Raw genomic sequence first — 25,835 nt, 5'->3', positions numbered from 1 at the left:
TTCACTAAATTAGGATCTGAGACAATATAATGTATTTACTGTAAACTAATGAGGTCACGAGGAAGACATTTATCAGCCTCTAGTGGCCTCTCTGGTTTCAATTTGACAGAAATAAAAACAGTTTCATTTATCAGAACACTCTGTATTACCTGATCAGCATGTTGCGTAAAACAGTGAAGTCACAGTGTTCTCCATTCTCCACTGAAACACACGGAGAGACACACAGATATCAAAATTACTATTCAATTCATTGTCATAATAAAAATAATAATAATAATCATCATCATTATCTGGTCTCAAGGGAAACTGAACTAGAAATACATGGCAAGCAGGAATATCTGAGCCTCTATAGATATAGATGAGCCAGATATTTGCATATATAAACATCTTACAGGTGCCAAATAACTGCAATGAAGTCTGAGTAAAAGACTGTCAACTGGCTATAAATTCAAATACAGAGGCAGTCCCAGCAGAAACATATGTGTTATTGTGCTTTTGGTGAATAAGATCAACACAGCTGTAGTGTGTGTTATTTACATTATATAACTAATTACGGTAAATATATCAGTGATAAAGAAACATAAGTAAAACATCACTTAGTTCATTAGTTATGGAGACCTCATACTACAAACACACACATAGTACTGTATGTAAAATTCATTCATTCTTCAGTTATAGAGGGAGGGGTACACTGACAGAGAGGTATTTTCAGGTGTATAAGGGGCGTAGTACAGTATCAGTTGCAGTGGTACATAAACATAAAACAAAGGGCAGAGAAACATCAGGCCATGATCACATAGGATGTGATTTTAGTGTGAAAATATTTCTTTTATTTATTATTTTCACATGGATTTGGTTTCAGCACCTCAGCTGAGTAATTTGGACTTGTGTTTCTGTCCACCCTTTGAATGTACGTCCGATATTGACTCTCCTTTTAGCTCTGTTTGATCTCAACCAAATTCTGAGAGAAATATCTGGCTCTTTAGCTGCTAAATGCTCCACTATGTTCACCAGCTTGTGGCTAACTTTGCCTTCTACTGTTTGGTGCTGGGGTAGTAGTGTACAGTGGGTTCATCGGAACTTTTTGCTAAAAACAGGATTGTGAGAAGTGAGGAAGACCAAAACAAAGAGCTGAAAGAAGCCAAAACACTTGGTAGAGTAAAGGCTAAAGGGAGCTGCAGTGTTTGGTGATAATTATCTGTGGGTTCATCACTAGTGCAGATTTAATATATTCTTAATAATACAAAACATGAAGAACAGAAGAGAAAAATATAAGAAGCAAGATTGATGAGTCTTGTGGAAACAAAGAGTTTGCCTCTTCTTAGTACAGTTGATTTGTTGCAGCTTACATGTAAGTCATTTTTGCATGAGCTACAATATTCAGCCATGGTGCTTGCCACTTAACTGCACAGCAATGACATTGATGTTCAGTGCAACTCTCCTCTGACCTCCTGCTCGGTGTTACTGCTGATGCTCACAGCTGAGTTTTGTATTTTAGCACAAGACCTATCTGATCACAGCCCTTCAGTGTCGGACAACACAGACGCCACACAGTTAGAACAAACAAGAGTTCTTGGTCAGACAGCAGTAAACACAACTGGTCTTATTTCAACTTGGAACAGTTAGATGATTGTGAGTTTTCATCTTAACAACAGAGACATGGTTAAACGATCAGATGGGATTCTGGAAAAGGACCGCAGATAAACTGCTGCTGAGGATGTATGTGATGGTGTACGATCTCCAGCCTCTTCTTCATCAAATACGCTGCTCCGTATTGGGTAACCTCCACCCCACTGGCAGTCAATCATCATCAGGGGAGCGAATGAGGAGGACACCTTACCATTGATGAAACTTAAGCAGTCCCGCCCCTTGGCCTCCAGAGCCAGCCACTGACCTCCTGTCTCTTCTAGAGGAGGGAACTCTGACGGAGGGGAGGGGTACGGTTTTTCAGTTACTGTCAGCACCCAGCGGGGGCTAAATCTGGGTCTGGAGCAGCTGGGATTTTTATGGCTCAGACTTGGCCTGGTTCGGACCCAGAATCGGCCCATGTTTGGCCCAGATTCAGCCCAGATTTGGCCCGGATCAACACCATAACCTGCATGAGTCCAAGCTGGCCGGCTACAGAGCACAGGGCTTGTAAAAGGGAGTGCGGTGGTTGGAGGAGGAGTTATATGAGGAGCTATGCATGACCAGCCAAGGGCGCAAATCTCAATGAGGGAACAAGTAGAGGAGCTAAGTGGGGTCAAGGGTCATACGGAAAAAAAACAGGTTGTAACTAATAGTAAACAGATCTTATTTGTTGATTCAATGGCAGAAAATACCTGATGCAACTGGTTTATTTAATCCATGTCTACTCAGTTTTTTACTTGTCAATCCGTGAGATATTTATTGAACATTGTCCATCAGGTGTTTTGAGCCTGAATGTTTTATATACTAGCAGTGTTTATTTAGCCCATGATGATGAACTGCATTGGTTTAATGAGTTAAGAGCACACAGCAGTTTATTTGAAACATGCATAAGTGTGCAAGACTAGATGTCTCTACACTAAAAGTCTTACATCAAAATCCAAGTATGCTAATGAGTGAGAATTCATGATACCAAGCCACGTTTTACATTGATGACTTAAATGAGTTGCTACATGCCCTTTTGAAAAAACTACCTCACCATTAACTGCTCATGAACCTATAAGCAATGCGTTAGGATGGTGGATCCCAAACCTTGGTCCAGTGATACTACAAAGTCTGCACACCGTTTGCGACCTGCGCCTACACAACCCGATTCAACGCTAACAAAACGTAGCGAGCTGAATCACGTGGTGAAGCGGGGCTGAAATGAAGTGGTGCAACAGAGTGGGATACCATAGGAGCAAGGAAGGGAGCCACAGTGTTAGAGTGATGTTTCTATTGCAGCTGTAGCTTCAGCACCAAACAGCCTCTAGTTTTCTCCATGACTATTCACATCATCAGACCTGGGGTAATACAACTGAAGTAGCTTGGAAAAATTACTTTAAGATATGTGTGAAACAAAAAAACCAACATGTCTAAATTGTCCAAATTGAATAATGAGAATAAAGACACCAAAATTCATAATCCTTGTGTCCCTGGTAGATCACTGGCTCTTCTGCTCAATGCTAGCATGCACTATGATGGCTAATAATAGGAGGGGCAGAGACTGTTCAATTACTGTATAATATTGAAATGGGGATGCTTGGTTTGTGTTCTGATTGGCTGCTGCCTTTGTTGGAGCTCAATATAATTATCAAATTATACATAATAAGTAGCAAATTCTGATATTTTCTTCCAAGAGATTGTTAAGAGTTATACCAAATGATACTATAGAGATGTTAAGTGTTTGCAGATTTATGTTTTACCAGTAAATACATTATCTGTTCTGAATAGGAGGTCAATGTGTCAATTTTTGCCTGGAGGAAAAAAAGGAAAGGGAAATGGAGGAAGCTGCTTCAGGTGTCCAGCCTTTTTTTGATGGACACAAAACTCTTGAGCATCTATGTCAGAAAAGATCTTGTTCTGTTAAAAAAAAAAACAACAAAAAACCCAAAACTAACCCAAGGTGCATTTCGGTAAGAAACATAGTACATAGCCGCTAACATTGAATGGAAGATAAATATGGTTTTTTAGAAAACTGATAATACAATCTGCAAATTAAAAGACTTTTGGACTTTTTCTGGGTCAGTTTCTTTGGCACCGTGTGTTGTTTTCAACTGCAAGGACAAAGTGTTCTGAATTTTCTGCGGCTTGGACTCACTTGGACTAACTTCTTCTCCATAGCAATGTGTATTTAGAGCTATCTGCCATCCCAAACTGACAGAAAAAACAACATGATTTCTTAGAACCAAAATAAATGCAATGTAATATAAATCTAGAGAATTCTCCGGGGTGAATTCTTCCATTTCTATGTTGGAGATCATTAAGGATCTTAGTATAAAACTTTGAAAAGGTCGGGAAACAGAGAGGAAAAAATACTCCCAAAACCATATAACCAATGGCTATTTTACACTTTTCAACTCTATTCACCATATAAAGCTGTATGCTAAGTGTTAGAAAAGAGCTCTAGGACCAACAAACTACTGGGAACACATGGATGATTTTGGTATATAAAGTATATATATATCATATTTTCATATGTCTATGTTCGTGTTTGTTTCCAAATGGTTCCAAAACATGGTTTTCAGTATTTGAAAATGTTGCAATCAGTATTGAGCCCAAGTCTGATTCGAGCATTGGTTTGACCATCAGCCTAATGATGAGACAGCACAGCAACAGAAAAGTGGAGAGGAAAGGAGTGATGGAGAGAATAGGGGCTGGTGATCTGAGGGAGGAGGAGGTGGGGGAGAAAATGATGCTGAAATAAAGTGAAAGATGATTTTGTTTACCAAAAATGCCCTCTGTCAGTCATGGAAAAGAATAGACAAAGAAAAAAGAAAAAAGAGAGAAAAGAAAGAATGAAAAAGTGAAAGACTGATAAACGGTCAACCACAGAGCAACAACGTTAAATTATTCTATATAAAGATAGATACAGTATATCATCTTTCAGAGGACTTTTAAACAAATGAAAACTTAGTGGAAAACCAACACACCAGTAAGAGCACCAACAGTTCACTGTGGCTAATGGTGAAAGGTGACTTGCTGCCATATTGAAACAACATATCCCATAATACACCATATGTCTATTCTCCTTTTCCAGAATCCCTATCAGGGTCAACACCAACACTACCAACAAGACAGTGTGCATTTAAGTTTGTTTGTATTGGGGAAGAAGGGTGGGTGTATACGGTAACAATGTATTAACTGCCAGACAACTTCACACTTGTCGAAATGTAATAACATCTTTAGCAACATGTTGCAATCATTTATTTCCCAATTCCAAAGACAAAAAATGAACTCAAATGTGGATATTCTTGCTGTCACATACAGTATGGGATAAAATATTCTAAATGCTTAGTGAATTCTCACTTACTAAGGTTTTCCAGAAGCCTTTTAAAGGTCATGTCCAACAGCCCTCGTCACTGCTAAACCTACATTCACACATACTCTGAGGACCCAACAGGCTGCCAGTCACTGTGAAGTGAACCTTAAAAACTATCCTGGTGCTGCCCAATGAGACTCAAAGCCTCAACAGGTGTTCAGCGGTTCAACAAGGAGAAGTTTAAAAAGTTTTTGTGGAAATGTCCACTGATGTGTGGAAGCAACAACCAGTTGTGCTTGTGTTGATTCCCTCTGGAAACTGAAACATACAGAGTTGTTTTCTGTTCAACTCCATTACGTGTAAGAACTTTAAACAAGCTGATATGAGGTCAAAGGCTTCTAAATTATCTATGATATAACTCTAACACACTTTTTAGGCACAATCCATGAAAACACATCTCTCCAAAAATGCACTACTTGTATGTGTGCTAGCATAGTGGCAACATCTAAATAACTTTAATGTAACATGTTCGGAGATTCATGCAATCCAAGAGTCACCACCCCCTTTCATGATGACAGCCTGACTGAACAGGATGAGCTGCTATTGCAATAACAAGGACATGATCCCCTGCTGGTTTCCCAGTGGTGAACACTTTCAGTTATTATTTTTTTTTAGATGGGGCCACCCGCAGGGTGAGTGGTTTACCCTCTCTGGCCAAACTGGATGACTGATTGAAGACACTTTTTAAACGGATACATTAGATACATAAGCATTTGCCCTATATTTTCTCTATATTTCTGTATAAAAGTTGGCTTTGGAATTAACTTGTCCATAAACTTTTGTTTAACTTAACATCCAACAATACTGACATTACTAAAATCCAACTAAAACTAATATCAATTTAAGACTAATCCTATCAAGCTCCAGCATTTCGTGCTATGGCTGTAATGGGTTACTATTTGATTATCAACCAGTTTTCATGAGAAATTACATTTTGACAAGCCAGTCCTTTTATTACCTGGTAGTTAATACATCCAGTGGAGACAGGGAGTTGTTGTGGAGAACATGCACGGTGTCCCACACTCTCAGGAATATCATGCTTCATTCATTACGATAGAGGTGACTGCTGGACATTCTCAAACACATCAACCTACCAACACCAATGTGTTTCAGTCTCTCTCTTACATCTGTCATTGTCTGACCGAGGTGCAATGACATAGAGTGTATCAAATTCTTGAAAACTGACAATGCTTAATTGCTGTGTCTCATAAACCTTCACAGTGCCCACATCTTTGTGCTGGTTTCTTTTCTAGGCCTTTGCAGCTTGGCCACAAGATGGAAGCTGTCTCCTTCCTTTCTGGCAGTGGACCTGAGTGAACCTACCTTCTGCCACACCCCACGGGTACTGACGACCTCTGACCTTCTTCCCGTTCACCTCGATTACCACATTGCTGCCGACCACTGCCAGCGGCATCTTCTCCTGGAGTGGGAAGACAAACACAACTTTCTTTGACTGCAAAAAAACTGCTGCTTCTAGCTCTCTCTGCAAAGCTCAGTGCTGTTTGGAATGCTGCTGCCTTTGGCAAATGACCATACCTGACAGCTTTGTTTGGGTTATTTGCAGATGGTAGGGATACTCATGTCTGTTGACATGTTTATTAGTATTTTTCCATTAAAACTCCTTGCTTAAGTGCAGTGGACTGAAGTGTGCAGTTTTTAGAGTGTGAGCATTGCCTTAGGCTCAGATTTACATATTTTTAAGACCTGGCTATAAAAGAAAGTGACACAGCAAAATTCTTCTGCATGTCTTTGTAAAAAATACACTAATAGATAGTTAGTGACTACTTAGTGAAGTAATGTAGCTAGTGAGCTAATGGCTAACATGATATTAGCTATTAGTTTGTAAACATGCATGCATGACAAATTCTGCACAGTGTGCCTTTAATTAAGTTAAACAGAGTTACTGAAGGGAAAAAATCTCTCCAAACTAGCAAGCTCATTAGTTTGGTTGCTAATGGGACAAGAAATTCACATCGTTTATTCAAAACTCGCATTCCTCTCTCATGGAGCAGTTTATACTCTGATAGAGGAGGGCTGAATAAGCAACAAGTACTGACTGGATGGTCCAAAGTTGAATCAAAAGCAAAAAAATTGTGAAAATTAACTTCACCCCTTCAAGTGAATCAATCGATTTTGCTGTTTTTAATGCCAAATGATCGGGCCCTTAATTGTGTCAACACTGTCACTTATGATTGACATCACCATGATGAGGAAAAAATATGAGCACGTGCAGCAGATACCATGTTTGGCTTTTGCCAGAGGCAACAGTTACTGGGGTTGAGTTACATGGATGACAATCACCACAGAAAGTTATTCAATGAATGTGTCTATCAAGCAAATTATCTGTTACACAACTATCCTGCCAGGCATGGAGAAATGGGACAGATGCAGCTGTGAGGGTTGGATACTGACAAAAGGACAGGCTGACCTTTGGCTTTCTGTTACTCTCTATTTATTTGTCTTCCTGCTGAGATCAATCAGAGGTGTTTGATTCCAGTTTGAAATTACTAACAAGAATGTGAGGCCCAGTACCTTGATCTTTCGGATGAGCTTGTTGTCCTCATCGTCCTCCGTGTCTGGGAATTCATAAATTTTGATTTTGTGCTCCTGAATCTCTTTCATTATCTGTGGAAGGGAGAAACAAATCAAAACAAAGGTAACACACACACACACACATACACACACACACACACACACACACACACACACACACCAGTAGGCCAGCATACATATGCAGCTCAAGTAGAATTTCAATATCTGTAGTATGTGTTTTGCAATCCTTGTACACTTTAAGGAACAGTTCAGCACTTTCTCTGATTGAGATGAAAAGACTGATACTCATGTCTGTGCGTCAAGTACAGAGCTAGAGCCAGGAGGTGATTAGCCTAACTTAGCATAAAAACTGGAAGCATGGAGAACTGCTAGCCTGGCTCTGTTCAGAGATAAAAAAAAATACAGCTAACACACTGTATCTTGTTTGTTTAATCTGCACAAAAACAAAAATGTTAAAACAACAAGATGTGGATTTAGAGGGAGTTATGTACTGGAGCAATTTCTTGATGAGCTAGTGTTTATCCATCCAGCATCTCTGCTGGATGCCTGGCAACTTCACTGTGAAGAAATGACTCCATGAAGTCACTCCTCCCAACTGTTGTTCTAAATTTTTTTGGATTTTTTAACTTTAGAGAAGGCCCAGCTAGCCATTTTGTCCTGCCTCCAGTTGTTATGCTAAACTAATCAGCTTATGGCTCTGGCTGTATATCAAGACCATTCTCGTGAAATATACTACTATGGTATTGATCTTCTCATCTTTTGGAAAAAAAGCAAATAAAATGTCTCCCATTCATTATCCTGTATATACTGCTTATACAAAGAAAAATATCCTAGATACCACATCTGCTACAGATCGTTTTATCTGTCCACCTCAGTTGGACTGTAATGAGTAAAGCACTGCCTATTGCACTGATATGACACACACATACAAACTCACAAATACCTGTTTCTTAAAAAGCTGGCACTCCTCTGGGGTCAGAGTGTCGGCTTTCGCAATAAGAGGGATGACGTTGACTTTGTCATGGAGTCTCTTCATGAACTCGATGTCCAGTGGCTTCAGTCTGAGGGACAGACACAGAGAGAGAGAGAACTGTAAGGATCAGAAACAACTGAGTGCTAAACAGATTTAATGTGGAAGAAAAGTTGTCCACAGCTGAACCAGACCCAGACCCAGGGCTATTAACATTTCTGTTTTTCTATTGACAATTTGATGACTGTTCACTGGTGAATGCATCTGTCTCTGTGTGTGTTGGCCCAGGCACAGGTGGCCTGTCTTGTGTGTACCCACTGCAGGCTGGGACAGACTGTGGGCCACACCTGATCAGGACGAATACATATAGAAAATGAATGGATGGAAATGTGGGTTTGCGGTTAATTACAGTAAAACTGTTTTCTGTAGGTCGACAGCCCTTTCAGGCAAGTGACACATCCTGTGAATTCACGTACAAGAATTATTCTGAAGAAAATGCCACACTGGCCTTCCTCAGTTTATTGCTGTTGAAAGCCTGTGCAGTTCAGTGGGTCACCAGCAGAGGGCCAAAGAAAACCATACATGTAGCCTACAGCAAAGACACAAAGGAAACCAAAGAGCCCAGCTGTGTGACTGACTTTTTGTCTCATGTGTTATTTTCTGGTGACAACTGATTGCTGTCATGCTGGGTTGATGAGGGATCGTCTTTGTAACGTTCCTATGGGCTCCCCATCTCTGCCTGACCGACTAGCGGGACTCGAATTCACTTGTGTGGCCAGAGAAAGAGAGCATGAGGAGGGTGGGCTGTTTGCAAGTGAGGGCAGTGTGTTGGGAAGTCAGTACGTGCTGCATAATGAGAGTAAAAATATGTAAAATGATGCATGTTGTGTGGATGCGGTTCTGTAATAAGTGTGTGTGTTTAGAGGGCGTGGGTAAAGTGAATGAGAGTAACTCATCCCAGGAATGCAGACGTACTAAGAGGGCAACAAAACAGCTGTTGAGTGGTTCACTAGTTCACAGAGGGACACAGAGGGAGTTTATGAACTACTTCAGAAGAACGGGGTCAGGTTTGTGTACGATGTAGCATCAGAGGGGTCCCACGGTGAGTGTGGCCCCTGATAAAACAGGAGTCGGTGTGTCTGGTGTGGGCAGGGGGGAGACTTGAGGACTGGAGGAGATAGTGACTGTCGAGGCACTTATACCTCTTTAGTCTTAAATCACCAACAGCCTCCGCACAGTGAAAGTGATTTATCAAACCAGCAGTGAGAGAGCTGGACTCGCTGGTGGAACTTTTTGGTATTCAGTGATGTAAAACATCACAGACCAGCCAGGCTTGAAAACACGGGCATACAATGTACCTCTGTATGCCCGTGTACAGCTACATGTTTGTGACTTTTGGAGACAGCAGCATGCAAACTGCCTTTATTCAGCTGTTTGAGTCAAATTTAAAGGGGTTAACAGCCTGGTTAGAAACAAAATTCTGGCAATTTATTGTAAAAGCAAAATGATGTATTCCAGAGAGGTCCTCTGTCCTGACATTTACTGACTCGTTAGTTCCTCAAGAGTTCATGTGCATCTGTATGAACAATCCTGGAATAAATAAGAGTATGTCATCAACATTTATTGTCATTTTTGGAGCTGTCAAATGCAGACAACTGTAGCAAACTGACTTTCAACATCAACTGTGCACTTACTGCATAAAGCTTTAAAGATACTGTATGATCTGTATGACGTGGGTGCACACAATGAATGTAAACATGAAACCTGGTTGCTTTTGTCATTTGACAAGACTCATTTCATTTTAATTAAATGGCTTGGTCCTAAAACATGGAGAAAAAAGAAGAAAGGCAGTGTTACTTTGTGCAATTGTACTTTGAATGGAAAGCAAGAAGAAAAATACGGAGCTGCAGCTGGCTGGTCTGTTTTACAGCAAAGTTCAGTTTGATTTTTCTCACAGCACAGTCTCCGTCATGGCTATAGTAGCCAACAACATTAAAGCAAGCTCACTGCAGTTTATAATGATCTTTTGACAGCAGCCATCTAGTTAAAAGCAGGAGGAAGAACTTCATTTGAAAACTGATGATATCTGCTGGGAAAGAATGTGTAAGCATGTGAAAGTTTTCATTTCATTAGATCCTGACAAATAGAATTCAATTTGATTCATAGAGTATAGTTGACAGCAGAGAAACTTCCCTTGATAGAACTTTTCCTTTTGTGCTCCATATGAATAAAAGTATATTTTACAGAAAAACTCCTAGTGAATTTTATAATGGAGGGTGTCCTCTGTTGGGCTTGGGTTTTATCTTTTCCCTTCTTTTTTATGTGTGTATTATTGTCGATAAATTTATCTTTTTCTTCTTGCTTGCTTATTATTGACCCCATTTACACTTAAGCACTTAACGCATCTTGGGTGGATCGGCTAGATATCAGATATGAAGAAAGCTGAGTATAAATGCATCCAAGAAGCATTGAAGATGGATTGGATAGACTGAATCCCACACAGCTGGAAATAAAATGTAGGAAATGCCAGAAATCTATCAGGTCACCCGAGAGTTGGATTGTTGATTGTTGCCACCCACTTGAAAATGAAATGAAAGCTGATCTGGCGGAAATGTTTTTCCAATTCTAAAATTCATCTAGGGAAAACTATTTGCAGTATTAAATCGATCCTAATTGGTACAGTATGTTGGTTGCCTCTAACTACGAGATCAGCCTTGACAGCCAGTAGTTAACCTAAGAATTTATTCTTTTTGCCTCAGGATCAGTGCAACCCAGATCCAGAGTGTGAAGAGATAAAGGACAAATCCCCCCTAAAACACTTCCAATACTCTCAAAAAGCATCTGTGGTCATGCTCTTTACATTCCTGGACACATTTCTTATGTCTTTTATATCTATCTTATTCTCATCACTGGCTAAATGTGGATATGATGCAACATGAAGATACTTCAAGCAAGCTGCAGTGACATGTTTATAGCAGGAAATGTTTCAGTTTCAGAAACACCAACAGTGGATATCATTTTTATATGACTCATCTCGGAAGATTTATAAACAATCCAGAGATGATTCAGATCAGATTTAGCTGTCACTGAGCCATGCTGATGGATTTTGGGCTTTGGCGGCTGTGGTGGTGGGGGATGCTGATGCAGCTATATCGAGAAGCAAGGGAGTGTTCATGTGATATCAAGTGAACACACACACACCATCTGAGACGCTGCAAGATGAGAGAAGACAGAGTGTGTTTGTCTGAGATGAGAGGCCTGCTACAAGCCTTTACTGTGATTGGATGGCTCAGTGATGGAGAGCAGGAACTCTACTGAGCATGAGCAGAGCTGGGTTATATAACCTTTGTGGGTCACATCACTGGCTGCCAGCCTCCTCGACTGTGGCACAGACACATATAGACGCAAACATTCACTATGGCCTTTTGCTTCAGCTTGCATACCTTGGTGCAAAAGGTAGACTTTTCTTAGAGTGGGGTCTTCAAACCAAAAAGAAGTCAAAGAATCTGCAGGTTTTCATCTAATAATAATAAACAGACTTACATAGGAAGCATCTCGACCAGAACAAAACCACCTTCTCTCTTGCTAACTGCTGCTTCTAAAATGCTGGTTTTATCTTCCATTTTTAGGTAAAAGTACATGGTTGGAACTATGATATGCAATTATAGCCTGAGTACAAACTTAAAGCTGCTATAACCAATATTTTTTATATTAACATTGCATCAAATTACTATGTGTAATGCGAAAGAGGTCACTGGTAGTGATGAGTCCGCTGAGAGTTATCACCTGACACTACAGTTCCCTTCTGCTCTACAAAGCTTTTTAGCTTTCAGCTCATTATTTCAGTTTTACTGTCTGCAGCTCGACTGTTTTGGTTCATTCTCACTACTCTTATCAGTATAGTTTCCAGTGGCAGGCAGATGTTTTCTGAAAATAAACTCTAACCCATTGTACTTTACCTGCTCAGCACCAAACAGCAGATCAACAAAGTTAGTGACTAGCTGGTGAACATAGTGGAGTGTTTCGCAGCTAAAGAGCCAGAATTTTTTCTCGGGAGTTGGTTGACACCGAAACAGAGCTAAAAGGAGAGTGAATATTGAACTTACGTTCATCAGATGGATACAAACACTACTCCAACTGAAAATAAATGCTATTTTTCCAAGCGTGTCTTAAAACAACAGTCAGGTCAGGTATCCATATGAACAGTGAAAGAGGTTTTGTGCCATGTGTTTCATTCTCTAAAAACTGTACTGAGATTTTACACAGATGCACAGAACTGAAAATTGAAAGTCTGATGTGGCCAAAAATATTTTAAAACATGTCTCATGGTTCTAACACAGCATCCATTTTTGGCACAAAATGCAACTAGTGTCATATTAAGATCATTTCTTCTCTTTATTTCCTCATTCTGTTTCACCTACAGTAAGTGCACATTGCCTCTTCCGTCTCATCTTAATGCATCAACATCTCATACTTCACTTACCCGTGACCAGAGGGTGCAATGAAATATAGGCAGCAGTGGACTCTGTTGTCTGGCATCGATCTGCGGTTCACCCTCGACTCTGCATTCAGGAAGTCCTCGCACTTACTGTCGATGTAGTTTATAACAGGCTGCCAACTGGGAAGATGTCAAGCAGAGGAAGAGCAGGAAAAACATTAGATCAGGATTCAAAATCTAATGATACTATTTCTCTGGACAACAAAAAGTCAGATTATGAGACGACTCACCAGTTGCTGTTGTCCACTGCATCTCCAAACCCGGGTGTATCGACAATGGTTAGTGTCAGCTGGACCCCTCCTTCTTTGATCAGCACTTTGGACTGCTCCACCTGAAACACACAAACATACACACTGTTTAGTTCACTAGAGACAAAAACCTTGACTTGAGTTCAGTCCTTGGTCTCTAACCAGCTGAATCTGAATGGAAACACATGTCCTTCATCTAAACCCTGGCTGTTCCAGTGTTTTGATAATCTTTCCGCATTTGTGCAGATTCTACACTTTGTAAATACACATCAGAATACAATTTGGCAAAAGGAATGTGCCCACACACACTGGCTTACATGTTTATTATGTGACACTATTCTCTCACACATGGCCAAAACTACTAAAATTGTTTGGCAGACGAAATCCTGCAAAACTGACCAATGTGCACTAAGAGCACACATAGAAAACATGGCCTAAGCTATGAGTTTGCATTGTGTGCAGGTTCCACACACATGAGCATGTTTTTGATGATGATGCAAACTTTAATTTTAATACAGTTGATTCATGTGTCAGATTGTCAGTTTCCTTTTAGCAAATGCCAACAAAATTACAGGATTTTTGAATCTATGTGCAATCATCTGCATTACCATACAGCAATATTTCAAAAGAAAGATGACAACATGGTGCTCATGCTGATGGAGAGCAAGCCACTTTAAAAGGTATACTATGCAGGATTTTCCTAAAAAGCAATGTACACACTCATACAAAAGTAATCCCTCTCAATCATCACTTATGACCCACTAGAAGTGTGTGGCGGTGTCTGTATCTGCAGAGACTCTGCTCTCTGCCTGTATTTTTCTTATTATTTTGTTGTGTTGGGGGCGCTTCTGGGTGTCCAACCTTTGGGCAGTGGGTGTGTAGCCCCCAGCCAATAACAGTGCAAAGGGACGAGTAGGGAAAGAATGGACCGGAGGAAAATAACAAAAAGAACTGGAGTTGCTTTAGCTCTGATGTCACACTGATGTCAGTCATATCAGTTATTGTAATTGCAATAGTATTTATGTCAACATCCAAGCCGTAATTACAACTTGGAAACTCAGATTTTTCTGAAAGCCAGCTGCATTCAGCTGCATGTCGGTCATAAAAAAAATCTACCTGTCAATTCTATGAACTCTATTCAAAGACAATGGCTGCTTCTCCTGCTGTGCTCTGCAGAGTGACTGACATGTTTTCTTACTGTTCTATGATTAATGCTGAAGTGCCTTAGAGTCGAGCAAATAGAGACGCCTCACATCAGCCAAAGTCATTTGAACTCAAGGAGATTAAACCAACATTCATTGTTAAATGTAGGAATTTTTCCCATCTCTACCGTCAATCCCATATGAAACGTGGTGTGAGGTCAGTCAGAGTTAGCTAGCTACAGCTCACATCTGTCAGTGCATTGGCTGTTTAGGACAAATAAACACTCTAGCAGTCAAATTCAACTGAATAACATGGGACAAAAACTCATAGTTGTGAGGTGAGTGTGGGGCCGGGTGTGTGGTTGTGTGTCTGGCTTTCAATGCATTTTTTTGAAAAGGTGAAGGGGACTTATTCAGGGAGAGACAAGGTGTTAAGTTGCACTGCAAAATCTCTGCTGATTGAAATTTAATAAATACAAAACATCTTCATCAAAAGCAAGCCAAGGAAAATGCATTCAATACTCTCAAAAACCATGCAAGACTACAAAATGTGTTTTGCTGCAAATGGGCTAAGATATGCCAACATCTTGGTAAAGTCATGTCAGACTGCTACTACTACTACTACTACTACTACTACTACTACTACTACTACTACTACTACTACTACTACTACTACTACTACTACAGGCAAGTGTTGTTCAGGATTAATGTGATAAATACTATAAAAATATAAAAACATAAAACTAACTAGTACTGCTAATTACTACTCTAAATTTCTGTAGCAGATCTGACTGACTGATTTTCTGTGATTGGCTTAAGTTAGAAACAGAAAACGCAGACAAACAAAACCACTCCCTCTCACTCTTCAGTCACATATGTTCACATTCAGATCCATCATTTCCTGCAGCTCGTCTGCCGTTCCCTCGCTTCGCCGCATACTTTCACAAGGCCATCTAGTTATTTTAGGATCACCCCTTTAACTCAAACTGCAGCCCTCTCGCTCTAAAACAAACATTCTTCAGCTTCCACAAACCTTCAGATAATCCGTCTGACTTTACAGCTGAGCTTATATATATCATGCACCACATTCAATTGACATATCTGAGCTTAATTGTGCCTCCAGCGTGTGTGTAAGAGTGTGTGTTTGTACTGTAAGTGTTTGTGCATGACATGTCGGCCATCTCAAAACCAAATCTGCTATTTCGACCGTTTCCGCGAAGAAAAACAGATTGAGAGAAAACCTCAAAAATGTCGTCAGACTCAACACCATCATTTAAAAGAAATCTGATCTAGGGGAATGCGAGTGAGCGACAAAACATGAGAGATTGTTCTGGAATATAAATACTCTGACCCCGTCTCTTCCCCTCGGCCTCAGACCGCAGCACCCATGGCAAACACACACATAGACACACTAACTGCTACTTGCAGGAGAGCATGCATGCCCGCATTGAGCTCATGGGGTTCATATGAGGTTCGATATGAGTGACAGACCGAGGGGAGCTTGGAGCTAAAGTTTTCTTAATGTTTTCAGTCTCGCCCAGCCAGAGTAAATTTAGCACTGCTCTGCTGCAAAGAATGAAACATAACAGGGCTGCTGTCATGCAGAGATGAAAAAGATATAGCAAAGTCACCGGATTTGTTTCTACGATCCATAATTTAGGACACACTGCATGAGAGGAAGGATTCAGGATCTGAAAGTTTAAATTAAAAATTAATTAAGTTTTGGAGAATTCTGAATGTTGGTGTAAAAAAACATCAGATATATAACTATGATATTGGGAAGATTTGTATTTCCAGTAATTGAAGGATTGCATGGGTTTCTATGTTTTGTAGAAATCTATAACAAAACCTTACTTTTTCAATTTTACTTTGAGTATGTTTTTACAAAAAAGTTTTTTTTATTTTAACAAAAGAAAGCTATCGAATGTTAACTGTTATCTAAACACAAGCAGCAACGCAAGAACTTTTCCAAAACATAAAAGTCTAAAATCTGACTGTAAAAAAAGATTCTTGATCTTAGGACCCATTAATTTGACAAAAGAATCTGAACTCAAGATCCACTTACTAGCTTTTTACACAGCTTTCATTCGCATCTCACAGCCTTCCATCAGCAAATAGTTTCCCAAGTTGTCATGGGGTTGATTTGGCTGAACAAAGTTCCATACTCAGGCCATCTGATGACAACTGAGCAAACTGGATTTGCTGAGGCGGGCTGTGAGATGTGATGAAAGCACTGGAAAAAGCTCTGAAGCAGATCTCAAGTTAAGATTATTTTGTCAAAAAAAATGATCCAACTTTCAGCACTTGATGGTTTTGATACTCAGTGCTCTGGACACATTTTGGTGGGCACCGAAACAGTGTTGAGGTTCAATATCAAGGCCTAGACATCTGATATCATGTAGACTTATGGAAACTTTTCTGATCTCTATTAGCTGACCTCTAAAAGGCATATTTAGTCAAGTTAAAAGTCCTATAAAGTCTTTAAACGCTGAGATACAACATGACAGGTGATTGAATGACTAAGCTGTTGTGCCTATACACAAGCTTGTGTTTTTGCTCCATCCTAATCTAGTGTTTACAATATAAAGGTATAAGCATCAAGTTAAAAAGGCGGGTTCATCCAAATTACAAAAAAAACCCTCTCTTACCTCCAGTAGGGCTGAGTATTGGTGCTCACACACAGTCAAAACTGTCAAGTACCAAAGGCGGGCACTGCACGTCTGGTGAGATTTGTTGTTTCTTGTTAACTTATTCTATGATCAGATACTTTATTTAAAGGATGAGTGTGTGGGATTTAGTGGTGAGGTTGCAGATTGCAACCAACTGAATACTGTTCGGTTTGTCCATTCTGGGCTACTGCAGAAACATGGTGGTGCAACATTGCAGGCTCCATGGAAGAGGACCTACTCTCTATGTGGATGTAAAGGGCTCATTGTAAGGTAACGAAAACGCAACGATTCTTATGTTCAGGTGATTATACACTCATTAAAACCGGTGTTTCCCCTATAATTGCACAGGCCTGGCGGGCAGCCAGGCCAACGAGAACCGCTGCAAGGCCAAAATTTTTATTTATTTTTTTAAATGCCAAAAATAGCACCAAATATCCCTGTATTTGGAAATCAATAGCTTTGGTAGCCTCTGTGTAGAGCTGTTCTGAAACATGAGCCAACCTCTGTATCGTTGCCTGGGAAACTCTTGGTAGCATAGTTCCTGTAAGGAATAGGGCACCATCAGAAATATAACTATGATATTGGAAATATTTGTATTTCCAGTAATTTAATTTCTATGTTTTGTAGAAATCTATAACTCCTTTAAGAAATATGGCAGTGAGTAATGTATGTCCGTGAGTGGTTGAGCGAGTGTGAGAGAACGAGCAGCAGAAAAGTGATGGTGAATGCAAGCGGAGCAGAGGAAAAGGTTAGCAGTAAGTTGTCAGTCTGGCAGTAAATGTACAGACTACAGTGTATCAGGTGATAAATGCTGCAGCTTCTCAAGGCAAAAAAAAGTCACGTCTGTTTCCTCAACTGCTGAAAAAGTGAAGTGGTTAGCTCCAAAGTTAGCAACAATGGTTTAGCCTAACCTGATGACGCTAAACAGAGAAACAGAGAACAGAGAAATGTGTGTCCTAGTTTTGGCATTGGTACCAAAATTCAAAATTTTATCAAATTAGCGTTAGTATTGAAATATTTCAAAGGAATATGAAGGACATATAGTGGTATCTAACCATATTTAAAGTTTTTCCAGGTTTTCAGATAGCTTTCTTCCTATCCACACCATTATAATGTTTGAGTGGAATTCTCTTTGTGGCATTTATAGACATCACTTGTTATCATGTTGTCATGTAATTTTATATAATCATTTGCATAATCAATGCCTGCAAATTGCTTTACAAGACTACCTGTTCTGCTCCATTTCACAACACAAATATGTCATACACTTTGAGTAAAAAAGTAGGAAAAAAAAAAGAAAAACCATGACGTAACTAATTTAGCCATGTCAGTAGTTGTATTAGGGGACCCGCAAAAATGAGAAAATACTACTACATATGTCAACACCGTAGATCCGTATCATGACAGAAATAAGAATTTCTGCTAAAGAAAAAGCCAGCTCACTTAAGCAAAGTGGTCCATGACTCAGATAGGAGGCGGTCAAGGGTGTGACAGTCATGTAGATGGATGAGCATTCGGGTACAACAGATGTTCTCTGACAGCAACTTTCATAAAAACCCTGAGGCAGCCCTTGGAATAAGAGAATTTTCCATGCAAGCACTGAAATTGATACAATTATGCTGACACAACACATAAAAAAAAAAGGAAAAGAATCTGTTGTCTCAATAAATATGCAGCCAAGATGCACTGATACTGCAGACAAACGGATTCATTTTAGGGGTTATTTTATGTTGTTCTTTTTAAATGTACAGCTTTATTTTACTCACAGAAATGAATATCTGGCAACTAGAAGAGACAGGTGTGTATATGGAGCATGTGTGGGTGTTATGCTCTTGTATTAATGTGCAAAGTCAACAGTGTACAGTATGAGTGGGAGTCAAATCCTGCTGCAAAGTGATTTGACAAAGTGCATGTGGAAGCAGATTTTATGATTAGGCAAATAATTTATTTATCATGTAAAGAGAGGATTTTTCATCTTTTTAGCATTATGTTTGTACTGTATATATGCAAATGTATGTGTGTGTGTGTGGGTGTGTGTGTGTGATGGTGTTACATTTCATGGGAACATTCTTGCCCTCCTGCTGACACTCTCAGACCCCAGGGGGGAATACAGGGACTTTCACCCAATTCCCTGTTTTTCTTTGTCGCTTTCTTCCATCACCTTTTACTAACCCATCGTTCCCTCAGTCCTCACATACACACTGGTTTTACTCCTGCTTTTTTCCTCCCCCTCTTCCTTTTGTCCTCTCCTCTCCTCCCACCTGCATCCCTCCCTCACTCGTTTGCTCTTCTATCCACAACTCTTCTCTCTTCCACATTGTGCACTCTCCATCTTCTACTCTTCATCACAACCCTTCTCCCTTTTCTCAAACTGGTTCTCCTCCCTCCCTCTGTCCTCTGCTCCTCACTGCTGCTTCAGATGCAGCCTCCCTCCTCCTCCTCCTCCTCAGTTTGTCATGACCATAAAAGGATAAAACCAGGCCCTGTGGCCTTGCTGTTTCTCTTTTAGTTCCTCTATCCTTCGTTCTCTCTCTGCTTTTCCACGATACTCCATCCCTCTCCTTCTCCAGAATCTCTGGCTCCCTCCCTCCTTTCCCCTCTCTGCCCTTTAGCCTTTTACCCTCAGTGACAGCGTGACAACGAGGGCTGGTTCAACCAATGCGGCTTTGAAGCCTGATAATATTTATGGTTGAAGATGTAAGCAGCTACGCTTTCTTCTGAGGGAATTCATATACTAATTCATTCAAGACTGAGCAGCTCCTTAGCAGAGTTCACCAAGGTTTTGGGAGACTGATCCATTGATCAAATTACCTTTAAAGTGACTAACAATCTTGAAACTGTATCGGATTTCTCTCAAACATCTAGACATGAAGAGCTTCTATAGATTGCATGTTGCTCATGTTATAGTGACAGAGTGGTCAGAGAGAGCTCGTGTTTGCCTGTGGCGAGTACTGATAACAAAAAGGTCTCGAGTCAGGTCTGTTCAATGTTCAGACAAAGGTAGCATCTGAGGACAACTACATCTACTGTAGTAATGCATTATACTGAAACGTTTGCTGAGATCTTCGAAGTGATCGTTTTAAGTCTTTTGACAAATGAGGTGAAATGAGAGAGCAGGTCATGGTGGGATGAGGTGACACACCTGGAGGTGGAACGAGAGTCAAAACTCGCACACACCTGACAGGCACTTTGTCTAAACTGCCACTACGACACAACCAAAACAAACCTGAGGGAGACGACTGTTCTTTCCAACTGTCAGGTGTGTTTCTGTCATTGACTCATTACAACTGACCAGGCTTTTCTTTGTATAAAGATTATTTTTATTAGATATGTCCAAGTCTATCAAGGTATTTTTACCCTTGATTTCATATTGTCACTTTCCAACATAATACAGCTGCACAGAGCACACAAAAATACAGTTGACAGCTGAATTGTTTTACACAAAGAAAAGCTTCAGCTTTCCTCTAATGGTCATTTATAATGTTTTGCTCAGTGTGCTGGATCGGTGAAGGGAGGAGTGTCAGGGTGGATCTGTTGAGACAGGAATGTTTACACAGTCTTTTTTCACTGTATGAACAAAATACTTAAGTTTCCAGCCGGCAGCAGAGCTTCAGAGCGGCGGTTCCTGAACAGCAGGTGGTGGGACAGAAGTACCCTGATGATCAGACTGAAATGTTTCGCCAAAACCGATCAACCATGACTGAAGTTTTCTTTCTGCCAACGTCAATTTCAGTTATGTTTTCAATGCTGATTTTAGAATTGTAAGTTGGTAACACATCCCCGTGGCTGTTCCTTTTCTTAATCACTTACAAAACTCTGACTGGCCGTCAGTGAGCACAACACCACTTATTTAATCAGCTGGGGGAAAAAAAAAATCAGGGACGTGGGCAGCAATTCAGAGCTCTGCAAGCAAACTCGCGAGCGCTACCATGCCATTGAACATTTGCCTCTGGGCTGTAAGGTGACTGATATGTCTTTTTGGGGGGAAAAGCTGAATAATAATTATAGAACTTTTATAGGCTATTTCTGTAGTAATTACCTTGAACTGCATGTTTCCACATCAGTCCCTGTCCTTGTCTCTCACAACAACAGGATACTCATTTTCAACTAAACTAGGTCATCAGTATATGAGGTCATCAGCCAGTCATCACCCACTTACAATAGCTGTCACTTGAGAGTTTCTTTGGAGGACATATAGGATGTAAACATGTGCGGCGTAGTGTCTAAACTTTTGACCTACTTGGAGTGAACTTTGATAAAACAGTTGTGATGCCTAATGAGTCCTAATGCTTAACGAGTAAGCTCACCTGGACAGTCTTCTTGATGCGCTGGGATGGCCCGGGGTAATCCTTGGAGTACAGGTCAGTCAGGAACAGAGAGTTAATGAGTGTTGATTTACCAAGACCGGATTCACCTGAGGACAAACACATAAATTCAACCACGTTACATATTAAACTGATAAAAAAAATATTCATTTTGTGGGAAGGCAATAAAAACACAGCATTTTATTTGAGAGAAGCACAGGAAATGGAAAGACCTACTAGCCACATGATATGAGCATGTATGCTTACACTACAAACGTATTAAAAACCATACTCAACCATGCATTACACACACACACACACACATACACACACACACACACACACACAGAGACTGGAGCAGAGGAAATAAAGGAGATTCATTGTCTGTAAGGGAAAAGGTCAGGAGCTCGTCTGCCAGCAAGAAAAGCTTTCTGATTGAGGGAATAAAACATTTCCTCTCCACCTCCTGCTCACTCTCTCCCTCACCATCCCCGTCTATCCGATCTTCCTCCGTCCCTCCCACTCAAAGCTTCCCTTTTCTCTCCTTACTGTGCCAACTTTCCATCCCCTGCTCCCATGCTAACGTTAAGCAGCAGCCACACAAACACACAGTTAACATTTACTCGACAAAGAGCACATCCACTCCAAACATACACATTGCATACACTCACACACACACACACACACACACACACACACACACACACACACACACACAATGCTGTGATTAATGGCTGAGCATCTGGCTCGTGTCTCATGAAAAGGCGTTGGGGAGGAGTGTTTGATCGGAGGGAAAGAGGGCCGCTTGTCCTAGCGAGACCTCTGACTGACTCCCACCACGCCAACACATTGCTTTTCAGCCTTTGAAAAACCGAAGCCGGCACTCCCCTGGCAACTGTGACCAAACACGAACAAAACCTGTGTACACAGTAGCTGGAGGGGGTGTAGTGTACTTACTAAAATCTGAGAATTAAAAGAAAAATTCCGAAGGATACAGAGCATTGAAAAAACACCGGGGGTTACATTTATAATATCAAAGTGAATCCAATTTCAAACAGAATAGCAATATGTCACAATTTTAGGACAGTTATTTTCAATATATCTATTAATAGCCATGTAACAATATGGGTGTTTGTATTGATGATGTTTAGTTTGGTGTCCACCTTTCTTCTGTTAACTATAGACTATGAACTGCTGTGCCAAGCCAGTCAGGTTAGCCCCTCGTTGTATATCTCATATGGTGAACACATAAGTGAAATCAGAGCTGGGTGAGCCTGCCGTGTGTAGATCTATAGTTTGAAGGCTTTATGGTGTCCTGGCTAGTTGTATTAAAGGCTTTTTATTATGATACTCAAACCTCAGAATTGTTTCTCTAATTATGAATATGCTGCACTTGTCTTAATAGATGTTTTTTAGTTTCCATTGACAGAAAGCAGTCTTTTTGATTGACAACTGTTGACATTTGTTGTTTTTTTTCTCTTCTTTTCAACAGCTTCATTTAGTAAGAATTATGTCCTATGAGTATGTTTAAATTTGTAAAAGTAAATGTTTCCTCTGCATTTTTTTGTGTAAAGTTACATCCAGATGATTAAATCTGTTGATTATCTTTTGGATTATTTGATTACTTGTTCAGACTAAAAAAGTTTTAAAAAAAGTCATTTTAAAAAAGAATGCCAGAACTCAGAATGTCTTCTAATTGCTCATTTTGTGTGACCCTAAGTCCAAAATCCAAAGAGAAAAAGGGAAATGTTTACATTTGACAGGTTGGAATAAACTAATGTTTGGCATTTTTGCATGATAAATAACTAAAACAATAACTTTTACCACAATTATTAAAATAGTTATGGATTCATTTTTAAGTTAACATTGATAGGGCAGAGAATCCACATTTCTTTTATCAGTGTTTAACTCCATTTACTCTTTGTTACTATTTAGCCATTTAGAGTGTGTTGCTGTGAAATATGTATTTTGTGCAGCACTTCCTTTCTTCTGAAACCATTTTCTTTTACTGGAGAAAATAAAACTAACCTTGAAGTGACATCAAGTATGCTAAGATAGAATATAAATTGCGCCTTTGAATATCTGTGTTGCAAACAGGCAAAGACCCTACTGCATTCAGTCAGAGAAATCGAGCTGCTCTTGACATCTGAGAAAAATATGCACGGTGTTGCCAACTTGTATGACTTTCGCAACAATCTGTGTTCAGTCTGAAAGCAGAAGTCTGGAGGTTTTCCATTTCAAAATGATGATCAGATGCTTCTCCAGTAATTCTATATTGATGAGCAATTTTGTAGAGAAGTGACAGCTGACAAAGTCTCTCGTGCAGTATCTGGGGCTTATGAAAGTAGTGCTCCTGGTTGAGGGTCAGTCAGCTCAAATGTTACTTTTTACAATTTCACTGTAAAAATGTTTTTCTTTAAGCACCATTTCACAGGTATATTTTATGTATGGGAATATAAATTCTCCTTTTATGTCTTTCAAATCAGCAACCTGCTGGGGAGGAACATCTGCAGGGAGAACTGTTTCATTCTTTCTTTCAACAGGACATCTGTGGTTACCATCAGTCCATGTTGACCTGAGGTGAAGCCTTGGTGGATTCCAGTCTTTACTCCTTCTTAACCCTTCGGCTGCCCCATGTGTGTGTTTGCTCAGTTATGGATGATTTTCTGTCTCCGTGTGAGTTATGAACCGCACTTTGTCTCTGTGTCTCCTGCTGCCTCTGCAGCCAGACGACAGCCGACTCTCCCGTTTGACGGACTGTTTGGAGTTAGAGGTCAAGCACGTACACACACACGCGCATATACACAAAGGCCATTTCATGATGAGAGAGCACAGATATATAAAACACTCCTCCTCTTCAGTAAAGGGAACATTGCTCCCCACCCTACAAAGGAGGGAAGGTTATCTAAACATGGAGGGGAAAGGCTACTTATGTGTGTTTTGGGGTGTATATATATCCCTAATGCTGAACTTTATGTCTGCCCCTCTTGTTCGCTTTGCTCTAGCTGTGTCAATTGGTAGGTTAGTGTCATTACTGATGCTAACTCGACAAAACAAACAGCAGGAAATGAAGTGAAATGTGTAACCTAACAATGACCCCAGTGGTCTCACATGGAGGCTGCAGCTACATCACGCAACTTAACAAACCTGAACTGAAAAGCAATTTAACAGGTGTGATGGATTAATGATGGAATATCTAAGGAAACACTATACATCACTCATGGCTAGCTGAAATATCTGTAGTTATGCACAAAGGACCACTTTAGAGTTATAAGAAAACATTAATCCTAAAGATCACGTTTAGGTAATAAAACCCAGTGATGTTTGTGGTAGTGTGCAATCCATTTCATGGAGGTTCTGATGAATTAGGTTATTTTTATGGAAATAGTTTACATTCAATCTAACAACTAAATCTAGCTTGCTAGCTGGCTAATGTATTTGGTTAGCTAGCCACTGCTGCTGTGTTCAAAATATATTTATTTTAAGACAAACCAGCATAGTGAAGTCAAAAATACTTTTTCTTATATGTGCACTATTTTAATTGTTCTGCTATTACTTGGTATGTAAGCATTTTTTCCTCTCTTCCCTCTTATTGTGAAATATTAAACTATTTTTGATGACTCATCCTGCACTCTGAGTACTCAGTTTGATGTGATTTGCGGTGACCAGCTAAGTCCTTGAAACCACATTTAACCGTTAGCGTATGGGTGGTAGTAGCTGGCAGAGGGGTTATCATGGGTCAGAGGTGTGTGTTTGGGTTAAAAATGTTCTCCCTTGTCCTCCTGACCTCCTTCTATGACAACAAGGGAAGAAGGTCCAGCTCCAAATTTTCAGTTTCACTCGGCCATTTCACTAGGACTTTAAATTGCCCGCTTCACTGAGGGAGTCTGCTAGCTAGTTAACACATGTAGCTTGAGCACGACTCACAGCACAGTTAGCCTGAACAAACTGAGAGCATGAACTTGGGCTAAAGCCAAGACATCATTACTGCCCTTATTATAATAGTCATTTTATTTTAAAATGACATACAGTATGAAATCTTTTTAAGATCTTTTCTTTGTAGAACTATATTTCTTGTTATCAATACTAACAGACCATGACAGCGCCATTCATGGCTGTTGGGAGTCACAGATTAGACACAGATGCATTATGAGAAAAACAATGGAGAGTGTATGAAAACATTGGACACTATTTGAATGGCTGATTCCTATTTGAAATATATCCACCTTATTACATATTATCTAATAATAAAAATGTATCTTATGATCAATTTTTCTCTGCCTTGCCTTCAAATAAAGCAAGCTAGCCTATAATTTGTTGACTTGAATAATTTGATGTGTTTTCACAAACGTTAACCCTATATTCTCTGCTAGGCTTCATGTATTCCAAATAACATGTTTTTTCATGCGTCGCCACCTGTTTTATGACAGATGGCTCTCCACTCTGAAAGTGCTGCCCTATATC

At 40.0% G+C, this 25,835-nt stretch overlaps 1 protein-coding gene across 6 annotated transcripts in view; it reads right to left on the bottom strand.

Moving 5' to 3' along the window:
• The window catches only part of LOC122985302 (septin-7-like), a 58,503-nt gene that overhangs the window by 6,778 nt on the left and 25,890 nt on the right, over positions 1–25,835 (bottom strand). For 4 of the 6 annotated variants that reach the window (XM_044355852.1, XM_044355853.1, XM_044355856.1 and 1 more), the window contains exons 3-10: positions 21,375–21,481; positions 13,239–13,339; positions 12,994–13,128; positions 8,484–8,601; positions 7,520–7,612; positions 6,311–6,407; positions 4,395–4,406; positions 150–201 (exon numbers count right to left, since the gene is read on the bottom strand). In XM_044355852.1, the coding sequence (XP_044211787.1) occupies positions 150–201; positions 4,395–4,406; positions 6,311–6,407; positions 7,520–7,612; positions 8,484–8,601; positions 12,994–13,128; positions 13,239–13,339; positions 21,375–21,481 (715 nt within the window). The remainder of the gene's footprint in view (positions 1–149; positions 202–4,394; positions 4,407–6,310; positions 6,408–7,519; positions 7,613–8,483; positions 8,602–12,993; positions 13,129–13,238; positions 13,340–21,374; positions 21,482–25,835) is intronic. The other 2 variants (XM_044355854.1, XM_044355855.1) reach the window with 1 other exon arrangement.

This window comes from Thunnus albacares, chromosome 7 (assembly GCF_914725855.1).
Source record: "Thunnus albacares chromosome 7, fThuAlb1.1, whole genome shotgun sequence".
Classification (NCBI taxonomy): domain Eukaryota; kingdom Metazoa; phylum Chordata; class Actinopteri; order Scombriformes; family Scombridae; genus Thunnus; species Thunnus albacares.
The sequence above is the reverse complement of the archived record's forward strand: the minus strand, read 5'-3'. Positions and strand labels throughout refer to the sequence as shown.